General features: G+C 36.7%; 1 protein-coding gene across 2 annotated transcripts; it reads left to right on the forward strand.

Moving 5' to 3' along the window:
- Positions 1-1026: 1026 nt before the first annotated feature.
- Positions 1027-19643, forward strand: LOC145782072 (rho guanine nucleotide exchange factor 7-like). Of its 2 annotated transcripts, none has more exons than XM_082593807.1 (18): positions 1027-2653; positions 6521-6632; positions 7019-7107; positions 7928-8127; positions 8673-8810; positions 9188-9311; positions 9647-9706; positions 11506-11649; positions 13435-13600; positions 14024-14208; positions 14572-14716; positions 14788-14906; positions 15343-15466; positions 16064-16144; positions 16611-16701; positions 16858-16912; positions 17074-17147; positions 18241-19643. In XM_082593807.1, the coding sequence occupies exons 1-18, from the start codon at positions 2558-2560 to the stop codon at positions 18323-18325; spliced, it is 2088 nt and encodes a 695-aa protein (XP_082449933.1). In that variant the 5' UTR covers positions 1027-2557; the 3' UTR covers positions 18326-19643. The 2 variants fall into 2 exon arrangements, with proteins under 2 accessions (XP_082449933.1, XP_082449934.1); XM_082593808.1 differs by having other exon boundaries at positions 14788-14894.
- Positions 19644-20396: the final 753 nt, after the last annotated feature.

The raw sequence follows: 20396 nt of genomic DNA on the forward strand, positions 1-20396 counted from the left end.
AGTTTTAACCACTTCTAGGGGTGGTCTAAAAATTCCACTTCTACTTTTTCATTCCCACCCCATAGCCTATTGGGAAAGATGGTCATTTCCACCCTACCAAAGGGTGATATTTTCCACCCAACAACATATTATAATCACTTAGGAAATTCCATCCAAGATCGCTTGTTGACTTTAACAGACTTGTCATTTATTAACAGCTGAAAAATACTTGATTCAACTATTTGGCAAGAGGACACAGTAGCCTAATGACACACGGAGAAAACGAAATCATTGAAGTGGCAAAGAGATTGCGCTTAGATGAACGCGAAGCTGCTGTGAGAGGACTTCGTGAATATATAACTACGAAAAGAAGATGCCAGAGTCTTTAAAATTTGATAACGTCACTATAATCCCTTCCAATTTCATCGAGCGAGTGTGAGCGCAGATTTTCACAAATGAACCTCATACTGACATCTGACCGTGCTTCTCTACACACTGTAACTGTTTAAAGTTTACTCTTTATACGAATGATCCGTCTTCCACTGAGAAATTTTTAACCAGCGAAGTACGGTATGTTGGATCCTGATTACGCCATTGGCGTAACCCGGCAATTGAGAACCGAAGTCGCCAGAGGTTTTATGATTTTGAATACGATAAGTGTCTTAAAAATTGTAGGCTATAACTTGAAAAATCAAAAGTGGAAAAAACTAAAAACAAATTTTTTTATTTTTTTTTCTGTGCTATAACTTGTATTTTTTTGTATAATTGTTTCACTAAAATGTGAATATTTGCATTGAACAACGCTATACCATCTATAAACCATGATAATTACTTTAGCAACGTTTTAGGTACATCAAGTGTGTTGTTTCAAAGTCTTATAAAGACATATTTCTGAATTTCTTCTACCTAGTGCAGTGCAGTGCAGTTGGAAAGTAAAAAACTAGCGCTCCGGAAGCTAATTTTCTGGAAATCCACCACTGACTGTTGCAAACAAATCATGCATGTTATGAAGCTGTAAAAATTGAACTAGATACCGTAGATCTTCAGTATTTTTAGAAGTCCCCAAGCGTTTCGTGTTCTGTGAAGATTTTCTCACTCATTATCATCCTAATACCGTAGAAGGGGGTGACTTGAAATAGTTTTAAACTTTGATTGCAAATATCCAAGCAATGTCTTTTTGTGCTTTGCCTCAGCATAGGTCATTCTATAAGTCAGACTGGAGTGAGTACAAAGAAATAAGGATCAAAAATGTTTTCTTCAATTCCAAGACTTTTTTTTAAAAAAACATGCCTGTCCCAAGTCACCCCGGTTGGGGGTGACTTGGGAAAGTATTTAAAAACAACAGATTTAGAACAGTTAAATGGATGGGGTTGCTGGGGACAGTAATGTCTTTTTAAAAAAATTTATTAACACCGGAAAAAAACTGATTAAAAGAATCTTTAATTTTAAGCACACACATACTGTACACAGAACTGGATGATATGACACAAAATATCCTATTTTTTCGTTTTTGCACTGCAGTTGCAGATTAGAAAAACCAGGTTAACAAGACTCTGACAAATCAGTCATAATCACACTAACACTAAATATTAATTTGCATCAAGTCTACACCCCATAAAAAGATCATAATTGACAACAGAGATGAAACAAAAAACAATTTTTTGCATTTGAGATTCATTACAAGGTTACTGTAACGAAAAATATCACAATTGTACAATGAGTTCAATATGCAAACTCGCATACTCTCCCATACTTTTTAAGTTCAAGAACAATATTTCCTTCATAAACCTGCTTGTAAAATAAGGAAATAAGAATAATTATGGAATCGAGCAACTAGAATCAGAAGAGAACACCTGCAGTAATTGCAAATGATGTCAGCCAGTTTTAACATGAGGAATTCACGAATCATTCCCATTTATAATTATGAGTTTCAAGAAATTAATATTCAGTTTGGCAATAATGCTATTTCAACAGAGTTGCTACTCCTAAGACTAATTCTGTTATCAGTGTGAAAGTGAGTAGCTATCCCAAGTCACCCCATGATCACGTGGGTGAAGTTTGGGGGTAAAAATTGCACCTTAAAAAGATTTTCTAAACATTTTGAATATCAGTGATGGTTTCACAACTATACAGTCTAAAAAAACAATATAGACTTTTCCAAGTTCATGCAAGGCAATATGGCAAACTTGATAAATTTTTTTCAGGTACTCTCAAAAGCGAAAAAAAAAAAAAAAAAAAAAAGTTAGCACAGATTCATGGAAAACTTAGTTTTTACATGAATATTAAGCTCACTTAAGCAGAAACTATGTATACATATGTGGTATAAATTTTGTAGCATTGCGTAGAAGTTGAACTGGGTGTTCGGCGCTGAAAGTGATGTAGTAAATTCTGTCCCAAGTCACCCACGTGTCCCAAGTCATCCCCTTCTACGGTATACAATTGTTTATTTTAATTTTGGATGTAAACATGTTGATTTGGAATTGCTGTTTTAGGAGAACAACAACTTTTGATTTTTGTGACAACTTCAATAGCCTGTAGAATTTGTCTGTTTTAAATTATTATCATTTTATAATTTAAAATGGGAGAATATGTTCTTCCAAAAGTGAAAGCTAAATATGCTTACCAACGCCAGAATGAAGATGAGCTGACATTTGGTAAAGGTGACATAATACAGGTTAGTTAAAAATTTCTTTTTAGTGAAATGTTTTTGTATTGCAGCAAATATTACACACAGCCCTAAAGTTTTTGTTGGCTTTTAGTTCGTTTCGGTTGTGACTTGGCATTATATCATTATTAAATATTTTGTGGTAGGTATGGTACAGGGTGTCTCACAAAACTTTTAACCCATTCAAATCGCTTAATTTCATGAACCAATCAACATAGTTACAAAAACTAAACTGAAATGGAAAGCTGAGATGTTAACAATTCTGAAAAACAACATGCCTACAATGTAATACTACATTCACAGTGGTAATACAGCAGTTCATAAAACATGCTCCAGATGGCCACCGTTGTGTTGGAGGCATATTTGAGCATGCGAGCGAAGTTGTCAATGACCCGAACACATTCTTCCTTTGGGATGGCCCTGATCTTCTGGGTGATGGCTTGTTTTAGTTCAGGGATGGTCTGAGGATTATCCTGGTACACATTGTCCTTCAGATAGCCCCACAGATAGAAGTCAGGAGGGTTGAGGTCCGGGGAATGAGGGGACCACTCAGGGCCTCTGCGGCGGCTGATTAGGCGGTCTGGGAACTTCTCATCCAACCATGCCAGGGTGACATTAGCAGTGTGGGGGGTGGCACCATCTTGCTGGAACCATTGCTCTGCTCTTAGGAACGGGCTTCTTCCTCTGTTTCTACGCCCCAGAGCGGTCCAGAACTGCTGGAGGACCACAAGGTAACGCTCCTTGTTGAAGGTGACTGCGTTCTCATTTTCATCTTCCAACCAGATTGGGCCAATGATGCCATGTTTTGAAATTGCAACCCAGGCAGTGCATCTGACTGAGTGCAGGGGCTTCTGTAGCACTTCATCAAGAGGAGAGGTGCCCCAGAACACATTGTTTTTACTGTTGACATACCCATACAGGGTAAAATGAGCCTCGTCAGAGAACCAGAGGTTGTCAAGGAAGTCAGGGTCCTCTTCGACGATGTCCATGAACCACTGGCACATGGTAACTCACTTAGCCTTGTCTGCATCAGTAAGTTTATGCTTTATCTGGATCCTGTATGGATAGAGTTTCAAATCTTCCTCCAGAATCCTCTGTACAGAGGACCGGGTCAGACCAAGCATTTGGGCCCGTTTACGGATCGATTTCTTTGGACTTTTCCCAACGGAGTCCCTAACTGCAGCAATGTTCTCTGGAGTCCTAGCTGTCTTTTTTCTCCCATTTTTTGGTGTTGTAGGCATTGTCTGGTTGTTGTGAAGTGATCCAGTAGCTTGAAACTTCTTGACCCAATAAAAAACGAGTGGTTTTGATGGAAATTTGTTGAAGTCGTACTTTTGCCTGAATTTTGACTGCACTTTTTTGTACGATTTTGACTCCAAATACAAAGTCACACAGAAAATTTTCTCTTCCTTGGTGTACTTCATCCTTGCAGATCTAAATTTGTTATAGGCTAATTTAGTTAAATCTGAAAAAGAATGAAAAAAGCATTAAAATTGACAAAGTTATGCAAGGTTATATAATACGGGTTAAAAGGTTTGTGAGACATCCTGTATAACAGAGGAATTTGTATAGCCTACTGCTTTTACTTATTAATCATTTCATCGCATCAAAATCCCAAACCAAATCCTACTTAATTTAAGGACACACCACATTCCCAACTATAACTCAATTCACGATAAACACTTTTTGGTTAAATGGATAAATTTGTTGAATGCATCAATCAAATAATCATATCAAGATGTCTGGAAATAGGTGATACAATTAACAGATCTCAGTTCAGTTTATTTTTTGTTTTGTTGGCGAAAAAGAAAGACACAAAAAGCAAAAACACAATAAACACAAATAATTCGCACAACAAGGATGGCAGCGAAAGACTAAAAGTTCACCAAAGTCAGCTGCAAATCTCAGCTTATTAATACTTTGCAATGAAGTTAATATTTTTGTTTTATCAACTTTGAGCCTTAATAAACAACTATCTCATTAAAATGAGTAAAAGAAGCAAACAGAACTTTGATGTAATGAAAGAATGGAAATGACACCTATAAACCAAGATTAATGAAAGACTAGAGGAATAATTTAAATGCTATGCTAACAAAGGAATTGTGAAAGTCAGTTTTCTGCACTTGTCATGGTAATGACCATTGACCAAAGTATAAAATTGGTTGATTGTAAAAATAATGTGCATTTCAGCCTGTTTAACTATATCCTCATCAAGTGCCATCTCTGAGCTGAAGATTATCTGTCAGCTCTTTCATCAAGTTGCAGTTTTTTATGCTTTCTCTTTCTCCGATATACAGTGATGTACGCGCATACAAAAAATATTGACGCCGTAAACGCAAACGTTCGAAAAACCATACGCCGTATGCGTCAACGTAACTTGTAAAAAAAGTTGGCAGCGTCAGCGTTAGCGCATACACTAGCGCAAACTCATAATTTGTTTGCTAGGTGCCAAACATGCACAGTTGCACACGGTATAAACCACTCAAAACAAACGAGTTTTATTTTAAATTTCCACGAAGAAACACAAACATCTGAAACGTGTTCATCTGACATTTTGCTGTGTTTTGGTTCCAATATGCCTTTGCCCATTGAAAACATTCTTTCAACTGCAGTGCTGGAAGGTATTGGCGTGTTGTAGCGAAAAAAATACATTAAAAAGTATGCGTTGACGCTATGCGCTAAAAAACCGCGAAAACTTTACGGCGTAGTCTCAATCGCAAACTATCCAAAAAAATGTGGCCGCAAGCGTTAGCACAAACAAAAAGTCTACGCCGCAAGTATGCGGCGTAGAATTTGCGGCGTATACGTACATCTCTGCCGATATACAACCTATATTATATACTTGATGAGTCAGCCCATTATTGTACATCATCTTTCCATGGATCTCTTTTTTTTTCACCTCACCTTCAATTTAATAATGTGGCTGGCTCGCCAATCCTTCAAAAATATGTCCTACAATTTTCATTTTTTGTTTTTCTGAATAATTTGCTCATCTGTCTTGCATTCTAATTTTGTTTCTAATTTAGTCATTTGTAATGTCTTGTTTGCATGATATTTTCAAGATTCTTCTTTAACACTAGAATTGATTGTCAAAAGTTCAACTTCCACTGCTGTTTGGCATGGTACCGTAGCTTACTCTTTAAATGACAGTTTTGATATCCAACAAACGACTATATATATATCTATTATCTATATATCTTTTTTTTAACTATCACTGTAAATAATCTGGTATTGTGATCTGTGTTTGATAGATTGATTGAATCTTTATCCTCGGACTGGGAATGGGAAAGCTTCTTGCAGAGCTTAATCCTGGCAGTTTCGCATACTTGTAGAGACTTTGAATCATTGACACAAATCCGGTCAGCGAGATTGACAGAGTGAAGTTTCCGATTGTTGAAGTGTTGTTGCTGGGAATATTCCATCCATTGAATGCTGCTGAATGAAGAGCAGTCCTTAACGTGCGTTGCTCTAGTGCACACCCCGAGAGTCGAACCAGCGCTGCTTAAACTTGAAGCTTCTTTGTTCCAGAGGTTTTGCGCTAACCAACTGAGCTATCAGGGCGCACTGTTTCTTTTGAAGAACAAATTGTGTGTTGTATATGTTTATATAATTATGTGTATCATCTGGTGCCACAGTGAAGATGTGCTTTCATGCTGTGGTACTGGCATGTGCTTACATATTGTCATTGTTCATCCAATAGTTGCTACTGTCTGTTGTGTGGCAGCTGCTACTGCAGTACTGATATTATATATATTGTACGTTGTCACAAAATTTTTATTTTCTCTATCAAATTGTTTATTTATGTGTTGTAAGTGTAAGGCCTATTTTACACATCAAAATGTCTATTATATCTACAACTTTGTGGTTATATTTTAGTTAATAACTAAAGATGATGGAGGGTGGTATGAAGGAAAATTGAATGGGAAGATTGGTTGGTTTCCCAGTAATTATGTACGTGAGGTGAAAAACAGTAAAAAGTCAGAATCAGGTAAGAAATGATGCATTTATTGACATACCGACGCGCAAGTATTGGCCTAGCCATGCATAATCTAATTTTGACACAAATATACAAGTAATTTTTTATTTCACATTAACTTACTCAAATTAATCATCGGTGTTGTATTTGATTAATATTCTTGTCCTTTCTATTTGTGGATTACCGTTTCAGTATAAAAAATTATGTACAGGAAAATATCAAATCAAAAAAATTCGCGAGTAGCTTATGGGCTTTTCAATGAAACATTTAAAAGCAGGCACTGACTCATTAATACTAGCTGAGACATAGAAATATCAATTAAGCAAAACTCAATGTGAAGCTTTTTTCCTCTTCATGTATAATGCAGTATATAATATATATACATTAATTTCCTGCAGGAGATCGGACTGGCAGTCCAACTGCTGCACAAAAACTCAAAGAAGAAGCTGTGCAAAATCAAGAAACCAAACAAGCTTTTTATGAACAGGTTAGGCTAGTATATAATTAAATCAAATGTAGTTATTACTATCTGAAGCCTTTACAAATTGTTTCACCTAACGGATCATCAGAAGGTCTGCAAAAAACATGTAAACAGTAAAGAATCGATAATTCTGAAAAGATATTAAATATTACAACTGTAAATTAATCTGCCAAAAAAAATCTCTAAACCTGTACTTCCTGAGAAGATATTAAATATTACAGCTGTAATTTAATCTGCAAAAAAAACCTCTAAACCTGCATTCCTGAAAAGATATTAAATATTATAACCGTAATCCAATCTGCAGAAAAAATAATTATATATTATATTTATATATATTAATTATATATAATAATATATATATATATATAATTATATATATAAAATATAATTATATATATTATATATATTATAATTATATATTTGTTTTGCTCATGTCAGACTAACTATTGTGAAACAATATATATTCCTTTCATAGTGAGAATGAGAACAGTTATCCATGATAAAGTTCTGCACAATCTTATGAATAGTTTTCCTTTTTTCTTCAAATAAATTTGTTCCTGCTTCTTTCATTTGCAAGAGACGATTAACTTTTTTTAACAGTTGGTACTGGGTACTTTTCTGATAATTTTTGTCTTAATCTTATAACTCTGCACATTGTTGCTTTGAAATTTAGATATTTTATACCACTTTTTCAAAAATGTAAGCTACTGTATGTTGGTGTTTTGTATGAAATGTCAGTTGCAGTAAGTACAACTTCCTATATGTGGCCTTAACATATTTTTCATTGACATATTTGATCAATTTAAGTTTTCCTTTATTTTTTTAGGTGTTACAGAATTTTTTAGAAACGGAAAGAGCATATGTCAAAGAATTTAAAAGCTTATTGATGAAGTATATTCGCCCAATGTTTGTATCTGGACAGTCAGAATGCTTGTCAAAATCAGAGTATAAGACGCTTTGTGGCAACTTAGAAACTATCTTTGAATTCCACACAAAGGTGCTTCGGGAAATTGAAGAAAATTCCAAGTAAGTGAATGAATATTGAATAATATTGTGCATTTCTATGATAGGATTTAGCAATCGTTTTCATACTGTTTGTGCCTATCATGACACACAGTTCAAGATTAATGTATCTTTTCACAATAGTTTTGTGTATCTGTGGTGGACTGGTGGTCTCTATGGTGGACTGATGGTCTCTATGGTGGACTGATGGTCTCTAATGTTGTTTGTCCATTAGATCAGTACCATGCTGGTCTTTGAGTGAAGGCTGGTTCATCAAACAAAGACAAAAAGTATATTTAGAAATATGCTGAATATATCTTTAGCGTTGCAGTGCAGTCAATACGTGAAGGTTGTGCAAGCCACTAAAAGCAGGTCTTTGGATTCTATTTTCACATAGTTCATTTTATTCAAGCTATCTTACAAAATCTGAAAGCCTTTTTCTTAGCTGTAAATACAATTGCTGTTTCTTGTCAAACGTCACAATTTGGTTGTGACTTTCTTCGTTAGATGGATCTAAACCACAAGCCGATATTTAGACCGTTTTTTTTATGCTTACAACTATGTTTCAGATTGCCATATTTACAACAACAAGTTGGTCAATGCTTTTCCAAGCATAGTGATAATTTTGATTCTTTATTCAACGAATACTGCGGCAATCATCCTTGTGCTGTAAAAGTTATCCAAAGCAACAAAGATGCTTTATCCAAGTAAACATTTGTATTGCACAGATTTCATCTCATAGTTAATGGTTTGCTTTTTGATGTGCTTTGTTTTGAATTATTGCTTGCTATCGTATGACAATACAACTAGAGCACAGATATCTTGTGTATTGCTCTACAAAGTAATTCATCATTTCCATTAAATCCACGATTGGTAAAAAATGGCTGAAATAGAAAAGTGTTATTTTTTTTAAGCTTGATTTTTTATGTCAGTTTATAGTTTCAAAGTTATATCTTTTGAAGCACATGCAACACAAAGTAGTTGGTACAGTTGATGCTGCTGCTAGTATTCTTTTTACTTTGCATGCGTTCTTTTGTTCGGGCCTTTCTCTTTTAGTAAACTTGTTTTTACTCCACATTGACAGATACATGGAAGGGAAGGGCTCTACAGCACCAGGGAGTGTCTTCCTTACAAGTGGCTTGAGCAAACCATTCAAACGACTCGAACAATATCCTAATATCTTAAGAGAACTGGCCAGACATATCAAAGTAAAGTACAACTCTATATTTTATGTTCAATTTAACACGCTAGCAAATTAGTCTTTATTGTTTTTCGGCCATCAGCGTAAAGGCCATTATTAAACAGTGAAGCTTGCAGATCGCGTTACCATATAAGGTAAAAGTGGTCTCCAACTTAATTGTTTCATGGCGCCATGCCAGGATCATGCAGGCGGTTCTTACGCAAGTTTTTAACGCGTTAACTACTGCTTATCGATGTTGACTGACCTATTTTTTTGCGCAGTCCCTTTGTAAGTTAAAGTTTCCGATTGTTGGGTTGTAGTTATGTGACAAACCAATGTGTTACCAAGTTATTGTTTTTCAAGGAGAACCACACTGACCGGGCGTACCTTTCCAAGTCGATCACCACGTTTGAGAAGATCCTGGTGAGTAGAATCTTTGTATCTCTCAAAAATTACCTTCCTTTTACTTAGCTTGTCTTCTATCCTAGCGTGACTCATGTAACTCTCTCGGGGGAAGGAATTGTTTCAACAGTACGTCTTTTTAGAATACCGGAAATCACTTACCTTAACTTAAGTCTGTTCAGTTCTATTCAGTCTATTCTTATGGATGGCATTTTACCATAGCACGAAATGATCAAATGAGAGATCCAGTATTGTAGTTGGTGTTGCGTTCGTGAACTGTTTTGAACTAATTAGACCTACATTATTTGTGTGTGTGGGTTTAAATGTGAATAGAACTGTTTGGCCACAGTTTGTTGTGAATATGCCAGTTGCTCAAATGCATTGCGCACTTCAAAAACGTATAAATTTGACTTCTTGAAAGTTCACCTGCACCATTGTGTTTTTTGTGTTTTCCGCTTCCTGTTTGATTAAATCTAAATAAAACAGATTTTTACTTTGACGTTTATACTACATGCATTGACGTGCCGCATGTGTATTTGCTGTCCAGAATTGCGGGCTACGGCATCCTTGCCCGAATACATACGACAAATTATTTGCTCTATAATGACATTGGCGCAGTTAGTTGCAACTCGGTGTTTTGTTGTGGCTAACTTTTAAATGTATAAAGTTATGTGTAGACACAGGATATCCCATACCAACCTACAGTATGTTGCGCTGCAAATAGCATATATAAAACACGCTTTTTCCACGCGCTGTGTGGCTAGTTTTGAGATCATCACAAAGGATCTCACGGACAACCGGTCATGCTGCTGATGGCCACTAGTGGTGAAAAAGGCATTGTGTTATTTCAGGCAACCTATACAGTACACATTCTTTGAAATTTATCCATGGGCCTAGTCTGACAGAAAGAGACTTCAGATTTATTTTTGACGATGACGTCAAGGTTACGTCATAAGAGTCATGATGACGTCATTCTGAAATTTTAAACTTGCGCTATAATGATTATTATAGGACAAGAGATTAGCACATTACTCTGTAAGACAAGACAGGAAGAGATTTGACTGATAACCGTCGTGATGACTATGTTACGTAATGCAGGCCATGAAGTAGTTCAGAAACAATTATATTGGCATTCCCAAAAGCAAGTAGCCTATCACCAATGGAAAAGTTTGCACCTCTACAGCTGTATTGAAGGCTGGTGGTACCAACCTTGACGAATTTTAAATCTCAACATTATACTTGTACACAAGTAGAAAGAGAATCAGTTTCAGGTAACACTCCAGTCAAACATACACTAACCAATTTCGAGAGGAGCGAGCACCAAAGCATTGTGCTCTTCATTGGGTAATAAACTCTTGGAAGATACAGGGTCCCACAGCTAAATTGGAACTTTTTCATTTTCGCAGAATTTTCTTTTCTATTTCTCTAATCAGATGAAACTTTCTGCAGATGATGTTATAAAGGTATTCTAAGAGATAGTGTAGTAATATTTAGACAAACTTCTTTAAACATGGCAGCATTAACGAAATGGATAACCATATGCGAATTGAGATGTGCTGGGAACACTCCTTCCGATATTATTTAGAGCACTGGCTGCTCAAAGACGACAGTTTATCGAGTTGTGGCCAAGCTTGACGCCGAGGGGAAAGTTGAAAGAAACCCTCACAGTCTCCAATTAGTTGTATATTTTTATTGCTTTGGAGTGGTACCGCCTATTTGCTGCTTATTTGCTTTTGTATTTACTTGTAATGTGCATGTGTTTTTTTTAATTTATGTTTTGGTATTTACTTAGTAGATTCTGACTGTCTTAATTGTTTCAGATTGTGTGTCAAGACACGCGAAAGCGCAAGGAAGCGGAACAACATATACTTTCTAGTACAATTCAAAACTGGGAAGGGGAACCACTTTCTACTCTTGGAAAAGTTTTATATCTTTCATCAGCTGCTTGCCTCATAGGAAACGATGTAAGAGGACTTGGTTTCATTGTACCGTTGCAACTTTACGTGGCGTTTAGACCTTTCAAAATTTATTTTGTCTTGCTAAGGATGTGAAGCGTGTTCTTGATTGACACAAGTTTTTTTCAAACCAGCTGTGAAGATTGATATGCTGAAGTAGAGGTTTTACTTTTTCGGTTCTAAAATAAACAAGAAGTTAGTCTCTTTTAGACAACTAGCCTGCAGTTCAGACTTTGTAGTTAAACAACAATTAAATTAACAATTTTTTAAAGATCAGCTACTCATATTGTACAATTCACATGACTAAGTTGAAGCTGATATGATTCATAACAGCCTGATCAACAGTCAGAGCCTTGACTTTTCCTGTTTTTTTTCGCTTTCACAGTTTGATTGTCGTTGCTTGAAAAATGTATGCAATGATTGCCAATAAGATGAAAAAACACGACTCAAAGAAAACGATAATACAAGCTTTAAGAAAACTTTATTTAACGTCTCCAGTTTTGGCAAGAAACGCTTTAAGATGGACACGAAGTTTGGCTTCAATGCTTTTTTGACCACTTAATTAAAGTCTTTAACCACCACGCATGAGCTTTGAACGTTGATTTGCGTCATTATTTATGTTGTTGTTTATTTCAAAACCAGAGATTTACTTATTTCAAAACACCAGGGAACGAATTTCCTCACAAACTCGTTCTGAAGCCAACTTCATCATGTGCCTTCTCTGAGCCGTCAGCGTCTCCTCTTGGCGTCAGCTCTCTCCACAAGTCACAATCTTCTGCTGTGCCTTTTGTTTATCCGATGCTTGACTAGTCAGGCCATTGTTGTATACCATCTCCCCAACTTCTTCTTTTTTTCTCTGCATTTCTTTCCTTTCATTATCCAATTAATGTAGCTGACCTGCGGATCCTCTCAAAATATCTTTCTCAATTATCACCATTTCTTCTAAATCATTTGCTCACGTGTCTTCTACTTCAATTCTAATTCTAATTGATTCGTTCGCGATGTGTTGTTTTTTCTGTTTGAAGTCAATTGAAGGTGCAATTGCAACCAAGATTGTTTTCAATGCCCTGAGTTGTGTCGTATCATCATTTTCAGCCTTTAGTAGGCCACTGCTGAGCGACGGCCTTCTTTTCTTGCCAATGCATTCGATCTTGTGTTTTTATGTACCAGTTTGTTGTGCCACATTCTTTGTCAATCTCGTCTCTCCATCTCATTATTGGCTTTCCTTGTTTGCGTTTGTTTTCTTAGGATGTTCAAGTTGGTAATTTGTTAGTCTATATGACTTGCCCATGACCAATGACCGTTTTAGTTTTTTGATAGTTATCACAATGTTCCGTGATGTTGTTTCATTTGAAATCCATTCAGCAGTTTTTTTGTCTTGCCATGTTAAGCCCATCATAATTCGTTCATGTGCTCTTTGTATTGATCTTAGTTTAAGAATTAACTTTTTTGTAAGGTTCCGTGTTTCCGCGCCATATGTAACAGTTGGAGCCATGCATTGGTCGTAGTTTTGTTTTTTGAGAGAAAGGTGCAAATTTGAATTAAATATTCTATTTGCTCTGCCGAAGGTTTTGCAAGTTATATTCATATAGAAAGTTATATGCACCAATGTTAGGGATACTTCACTAACTCTCCATATAACTTGCCGCATTTTTCAAGTCGACTGAGTGTTGTTTTGTCGTTACTGTCATCAGCAACCTATTAGAGATGAAATAACTGATACGACAAAAATGATGTTCATATAACCGAAACATGATTGTAATCACACACACTAAATCAAAATCATTTGACCAGGAACGCAAGGAGAGACACCTTCTGTTGTTTCCCACCGCTCTACTTATGCTATCTGCATCTCCGCGTCTCAGTGGCTTCAACTACGAAGGAAAGATTCCGCTGACTGCCCTGCAAGCCAAGAAGCTGGATGATTGCGCTGCGTATCAACATGCATTCGAAATTACTGGTAACATCTTTTATGCAGCAATTTTAAAGCATATGTTCAGCTTAATAGCATGTGACGTACCCTTCGCATCACTGAAATGAAATAAACCGATTTTACTTGTGAGATAGTTGCGGGTTGATAGTCTCGCACTTTCTCTAAACTGAAATACTACCTGTGTTTTGTCCTTTTTACATACCGTACCGTACAAGAATAATTTATCAAGCCATACTAGATACTGGGTATGTCTATTTGATATATTTGAATATTTGATATGTATGGATGACAACAGGGTGAAAACTGAGAAGAATTTTTACCAACAGCAGCAATGCTGTTGACCAAGCGAGATCATCCTATAATGTCTGCCTAAAGTGAGAGGAAGATATCAAAAGAGTGACGGTACTGAAAATTTGTGTTGTTGTTAAATAGCCGCCGTTTCTGTTTTAGGAAACTTGATCGAAAGGATTGTGGTTATCACAAAATCCGCAGAAGAGCGCCGCTCATGGATAAAAATCCTTGGAATCCAGTGCGAGAAGTATCGCAGATCTTCCCTTGCCCCTGTCGCATCCATGCCAGCTCCGTCTCCTATTGTCAAACAAGCTCCGGTCACACAGATTCCTCCTGCTCCAAAGGTCTTGTTTTTTTTTCGCATAATACACAGTGCGGTAGATATTTTGCTAACGTTTTGAGATTTGGTATTTGCTTCAAGTTTTTCTATTTTCATTAATCAACTTTTTTTTCAGGCGTTTTGTTTTGATCATCGTAAATTGTTTATATCGTAGTTACTAGTTATGCTGCACTAGGTACAATGTGGTACGTAGATCTGCCGCAGAGCAGATGATGTGGAAACGAAACAAGTTGAAAGAATTTTCGTCGTTTCCATTCAATTCTGGTTTGGTCCCCACCCCACTATCGGGGGTGAATGACTTTTTTGAAAAACTCTTCCATTGATGCTGCCCAAGTGCCCATGCATTCAATGCCCTATCTCTTTGCAGCATGCCACTCCTCTGGGATCCCGTGCATCTCCTGGCTCCTTACTTCAAGGAGCAACGCGTCCTGGGGCCAGTTTCAGTCGTCAGGTGGAGCACATATCCCCAGCTGTGTCTCCTCCTCTGTTCCACGATACCAACAGCAAGCCAGGTAAGATGCAAAGTTGTACTCCGGTAACCAGTAAAAAAAATTAATAAACTCACATTTGACTTAATTTGCAGACCTGTCATCTTCCGCCAGTGAAAAAACGTGGTGCCAAATGTGCCTGAGACCAGCCGCCCCATGCAAGCACATCAACATAGGGAATGGCCGTGATCATGGCACTACGGTCAGACATAGAGTAAGGGTTAACAGACACGGTGCCGTTCTGCTCACTGTTCAGAAGTTTACTTTACAATTCTGTTCAGAAGTTTATTTTCTTGGCAAGGCCGAAAATAACAGGAGTAGTTTATTTCGCATTGTCCCAATACTTCTTATAGCGCTTAATTTAAATCATTGCATGTCTTCATCATTTATCAGCCTACTTGTATGTTGGTCGTTTTGATTCGAATTTCCTGTTTGATTTCAGATACTCCTGATAAGATTAAAATCGATACTCAAGGAATATAATATCGTTTTAAAAGAAATTTTTGTCTTCTTTTCTGACTTTCACAGATTCTTTCACATTTAATGTTCATGAGAACAACAGACATGCCAATTTGTTTAAAATGTATACAAATTCATTTGCATGAGAACAACGTACCTACAATATTCTAATGTTGTAAAAATTCTTACAGGAAAGAAGTAGAAGTCCGAAGACTATCCGAAGAAACAAAAAGAAAAATAACAAGTTGGAACGTAAGGCCAGTGAAGCTGACGAGCCCCTTCAAGCGGTGAATGAAAGGATTTTATTTGACAAAGGTAGAAAAGCAAAGTAGATTTATATGACTCAGTTCATCGAACATCTGGTTAACAATTTGATACTTGTTTGTTTGTGTTAGTTGGAACGAGACCACTTAAGATATAACGTAATTTTTGTTTGATCGGTTTGTACAAGTGCAGCTTGCAGCCGTGTCCCGGACGTTGAATTTTATCTTTGAAATGACCAACATAAATTACTGCGCGACCCTTTTTTTGGTGTTGCTGGTTTTTAGTTTTTTTTTTTATAAAATCATCGCACTTGCCGGTGGAACCATGAGCCCCTCGATTGCCAATCTGAGAATACCCTTGAAGTAACACAGTTAGCGTCTTGCTTAATGTACACTATACTTCCTCGTGTATTTTAGAATCTTGAATGTGTTCCAACCTTCCGCAGTTTATGATTCGGGCAGGTAATGATGAATAACCAACCACGCTTTTTTCAAGAATTGAGCTTATTATTAATTGATAGAACGTGTAAAGTGCAGCGGATTGTCGCATTATGCAAGCATACATACTGCGGTACTCGCAAGCGTGTGTTTTACTCTCTGTTATTATTTTAGTGTTTTGTGTACAGAAATGAGCTTGTTGGTTTAACAGGGCGAATTGAAGAGGAAAGAGAGATTCTGCAAGTCCTGGACTCTTACTGCACCCCGACTTCTATTCGAAACACCGTTCTGTGTAAGCAGTTTTATGTCATACCACTGCATGCATTCGAGTGTCAACAATTTGCACACAAGACAGTGTAAAGCAGTGATACAAGTTGATGTGATTTCATGACATTGAAAACGATTAAAACCTGAAGTACTTTGTAAAGTGCTTTCTACTGTTATCAAGGCTAATTTAACTCTTTTTGTGTATTATTTTTTCTGTGTATACCATTTGTCTTCATGTCGCTAATTGCCAAAATCGAGCACAACACATTTCATCTTGTTAGCATTGTGGTTAGCCGAGTCCTATCAAAGCAACTGTTTGTACATCTCACTCATCCGCCACACACCTATATAAAAAATATAGAAAACCTTTTCATTTGTGTTGTCAGTTTGTTTTAAAATCTCGTCCACACCCGCTCCGTTACATGTGGAATGGTAAATCATCAAGTGAACACCAGCCAAAAATGGTTTATTTTAACCTCATTTTTTCGTAGCTATCGCCCAAGGAAAGAGCAGACATACTTCAATCCTCGAGGAAAAGATTATCGTGGAAGACCCCGACAATGACACACTTATTGAAGAGAAGTAATAACACTTGTTGTGTTATAACAATTTGCTGACTAACTTAAAGTTAAAGAAAGATGTCTTCTTTTTTCTACCAGTATATTTGCAATGACTTGCTAATATGATTATATAAAGGTGGAGAAACCGTGTTTCCATTCTCTCTTTTTGTTTTGACAGGAGTCTTGTTGATACGGTTTATGAGCTGAGAGACCAGGTTTCTTCACTGAAGCAGGTAGGCCTTGCACGTACATTGGTGACGTAATACAAATTATAACATGGTATATCAAGATAATAGTATTGTGTATTTTTACATAGCGCCGTATTCATCGCAGATATTCGTTGCACTTTTCAAATAAAAACGTGATTTTTATTTTACCCGTTGCTTTTATTCAGGAACAAAAAAAGCTCCAGCAGAACTTGGAAGAGGAAACAAGGGCTCGGAAACGACTGGAGTCGCTGATTAGAAGGTTGGAGCAGTCCACTGGGGTGAACTCGCACCCCGGGGCGACAAGAGCATCCCCCGAGTGCTAGCGCCTTGTCACCCCTGGCATGGTTTATTTTCTTTTATCTGCCATCGCTGCTGCCCTCCAATTTTGCGTTTGAATTCACACAAAAATTACTAAACAAACTCGGCTACAGACTCACCCACGAAAACATTCCTTTCTCAAGAACCACATCATGGGCTACGGATGTTTGAAGCTTTTTTATGTTTTACTGACAAAGCTTGAAGACATTAAAGCATTTATTTTTATCATTTCAAAGCATGACCGCAATCTTAGACAATTTTTTTGTTCTTGTTTGCTTTTGGAAACAGATATCTTTGATTTTATTGGTTATTGTGTATGTTAGCGTAATCATTCTTTCTGTTTTCTGGTTGATTTACAGCCTGTTGCCAACAAAAAGAGTAGATGGCTCTTCGAGGGTACGTAAGCAACCATTGCCAAATGATTGTGAATAATATGAAAGGCTTCACATGCTTTTACGCAAACCTTTGACCTGTTGCCAGTATCATCTTTAAAGATTTTTTTAGGATACAATTTTGCTGACTAATTTAAAACGTACCGTATTTTTGTTTAGTTTATTCTTTAATAAAACTTCTGGAAAAAAAGCAATCATTTTTTCTCACATCAACTTACAAATTTATGCTTTAAATGCTTCATGTGTGTTTTTTTTTTATGGAACACCCTCTTTTACTTGTATGAAACACTGCTTGTTTTTAAAAGAATGTTGAAGTCTCGCATGGAATTATTTTGTGCTTCTTTTATTTGAATTTTATGTGCATGTATTATTATTTTCTTTCTTTGCTGTCTTGTGTTTGAATTATGCAAGAAAGCCATTCAAAGTGATTTCGTCATAAATATAATTAAGCTTAGGCTTCTGCTACTGTATAATCTTTTATTAATCTTAATTTTCCATTTAAGTATCTGAAAATATGGTAACTGAAAATTTTTTCTCATGAAATTTTTGAGAAATTAATGTGTGATTTTATTACTGAAATACACGTAAATATCCCTACACTCAACGTTTACAGTCTTATACAATAATCTCGATCATTGACAGGGCAGCGCAGGGGTCTGAAAATGTTCCAATATCTTCTACAAGATCATCATCTGCAAAGCGTCATCAGAAAAAGCAACCCTTGTAATAGGTCACCTTCCCTGTCGCGGCGGCCTAGCTGCTGAGCTCTTCTCGCATCTTCACGGCTTCCTCCACATCTTTGAAGACCAATCTCAACAATTATTATCACAACTTACTATTCTCTTATTTCTTGTAAGAAATATTCGGGCAACTTAACAATCTATTACCCAGCCAGCAAATCAGTCTCTTTTACTTTGGTTCAATGTCGATATTGTAGTAATTTTAAAAGCAATGCGATTCAGTCATGTACAAAATACTGATTTGCGGACTGCGTGTTTCTGGAGCTGTTCTGTAGCCCACGTATACACACTGCTTGCTCTTTTACATTTTAGTATTATCGTGAACTTAATACCGTTGTTTTTTTCGTGGACTCGCGTTGGCTACACAGATCCACCCGTTCATATTTGCAAGCGTTTCTCGGCTATGAGTAGCAAGGATCAGTCGACAATGTGTTGTCATCGTATCAATAATATTGTGGTGTGTAAGTTTTGCAGGTTTTAACGTTTATAGCAAATATCTTGATGTGAAACGACGGACGCTTGTATCACATTTTTGTTATAATTTACGTAAGCGTCAGTGTAATGATGTAGGATTGATCTAGTTTTCTGCCTCAAATACTTTTCTTACGAGATAGTTTAAAATTACAGTAGCCTATTTCTGTTTTGGCATAGGCCTAGCTTTGTTTTGTTTATTCATTTTTTCAAATATTATAGATGGATTTTACTTAGTTTTCCAATATGCTGTAAGCCGAAATGTATAAATCCGTCACTAGGCTATATCTTGTTTGCATGTTTTTTGGTTTTTTTTAACGTAAAAATCTTAACTTTTTCATGCGCAAAATAATGTTACTTGAGGCAAAGTAGCTTGAGTTTCAGATTTGAAAAAGATGCAGGCCTGCGTAATGTGTAGCCTTCTCACGTCACGTTTTAAAATGATATTAACGTGGGCCATGCGTGGTCTGAACTGCAGATGCAAGTAGGCTACGACGCGTGCATTGGGAAATATGAACTGAAGGCACTTCATGCATAAGCTTGCACTTGGTATGTGAAGCGTTTTGCCATTTCTCGCGTTTTTACTGGGAGCATCCCAATGTACATAGAAAACCAGTTTCGTTTATAGCTCCACACGTTACTTTTCACAATTTGCAGACTCGTGTGACCAGCTGCAATGTAACCTAAGACCACGTCGCATAATTTGTTTACGCTCTTAAAACATGTAGGCTATGTCTAGGCTGCATCCATAGACGTTGCATTCCTTTCTGGAAAATCGGCAAGTTCGATCTAAGCGTTTTTTGTCTTATGTAAAAATATAAAATGTCCACTTGATTCGGTTTTGTTTTGAGCAAATGGCTGGTCGTATTTTTGTCACAAAGCTGAGCGTGAAAACTAAGAGATGAACGCAATTTGTCACATTGCAGGAATGCACTTGTAGGCCTAAATATATGTTCTTAAAGCTTCCATGATCTTAGTTTGAAAATCAGATCTGCCTCGAGAGATGATTTTAAATTGGTCGGTCGAGACATTGTCAGTGCACGTTTCACAAGAGGCGACATGCTCTTTAATTGCACATTTGGTTGTTAGGTTTGAGTTTAAGTGCTCCCCGGCCCTTGTCAACAAATGTCTGGTTGACATACCACTGTATGTCTGGTTGACATACCACTGTATGTCTGGTTTGCGTCACCCAAACAAGTAAATTTACAGTATACACAACAATCGAAAAAAAAGCAAAAGAAGTAGGCGGCTTCAGTTGAAAGTATTGGTGTACTTTAAATGTTTTATACACAGCACAGATATCTATAACTACAGGATTGGAAACTCTGTGGAACTGAGAACACTTTTATACACCAATAGGGTCACTGTTCTTTGCATCGCTGTGATAAAGGTTAGCCTACATAAGTTGACCTCAAAAAATAGCAAGTAGTAAACAGACAAGGAAAAGTGTAACCATCAATGCACCTGCCGTAAACGGTAAAGTATACACTTGCCTTGTTTGTTTAATGTATTTTGTATTCCATTTGTGCAATCCTGTCGTATTTCGTTTGCTGCTAAATACTTTCAAAACCGAGTAGGTTAGTTTTA

The sequence above is a fragment of the Aplidium turbinatum genome, chromosome 13 (genome assembly GCF_918807975.1).
Source record: "Aplidium turbinatum chromosome 13, kaAplTurb1.1, whole genome shotgun sequence".
Lineage (NCBI taxonomy): Eukaryota > Metazoa > Chordata > Ascidiacea > Aplousobranchia > Polyclinidae > Aplidium > Aplidium turbinatum.

Bases quoted from the DNA above. Each gene is read 5' to 3' on its own strand.
- LOC145782072 (XM_082593807.1), top strand. From the start codon at position 2,558: ATGGGAGAATATGTTCTTCCAAAAGTGAAAGCTAAATATGCTTACCAA. The intron at 8,128-8,672 runs GTAAGTGAATGA...ACTATGTTTCAG, and splicing joins GAAATTGAAGAAAATTCCAA to ATTGCCATATTTACAACAAC. The intron at 14,907-15,342 runs GTAAGGGTTAAC...AAATTCTTACAG, and splicing joins GCACTACGGTCAGACATAGA to GAAAGAAGTAGAAGTCCGAA.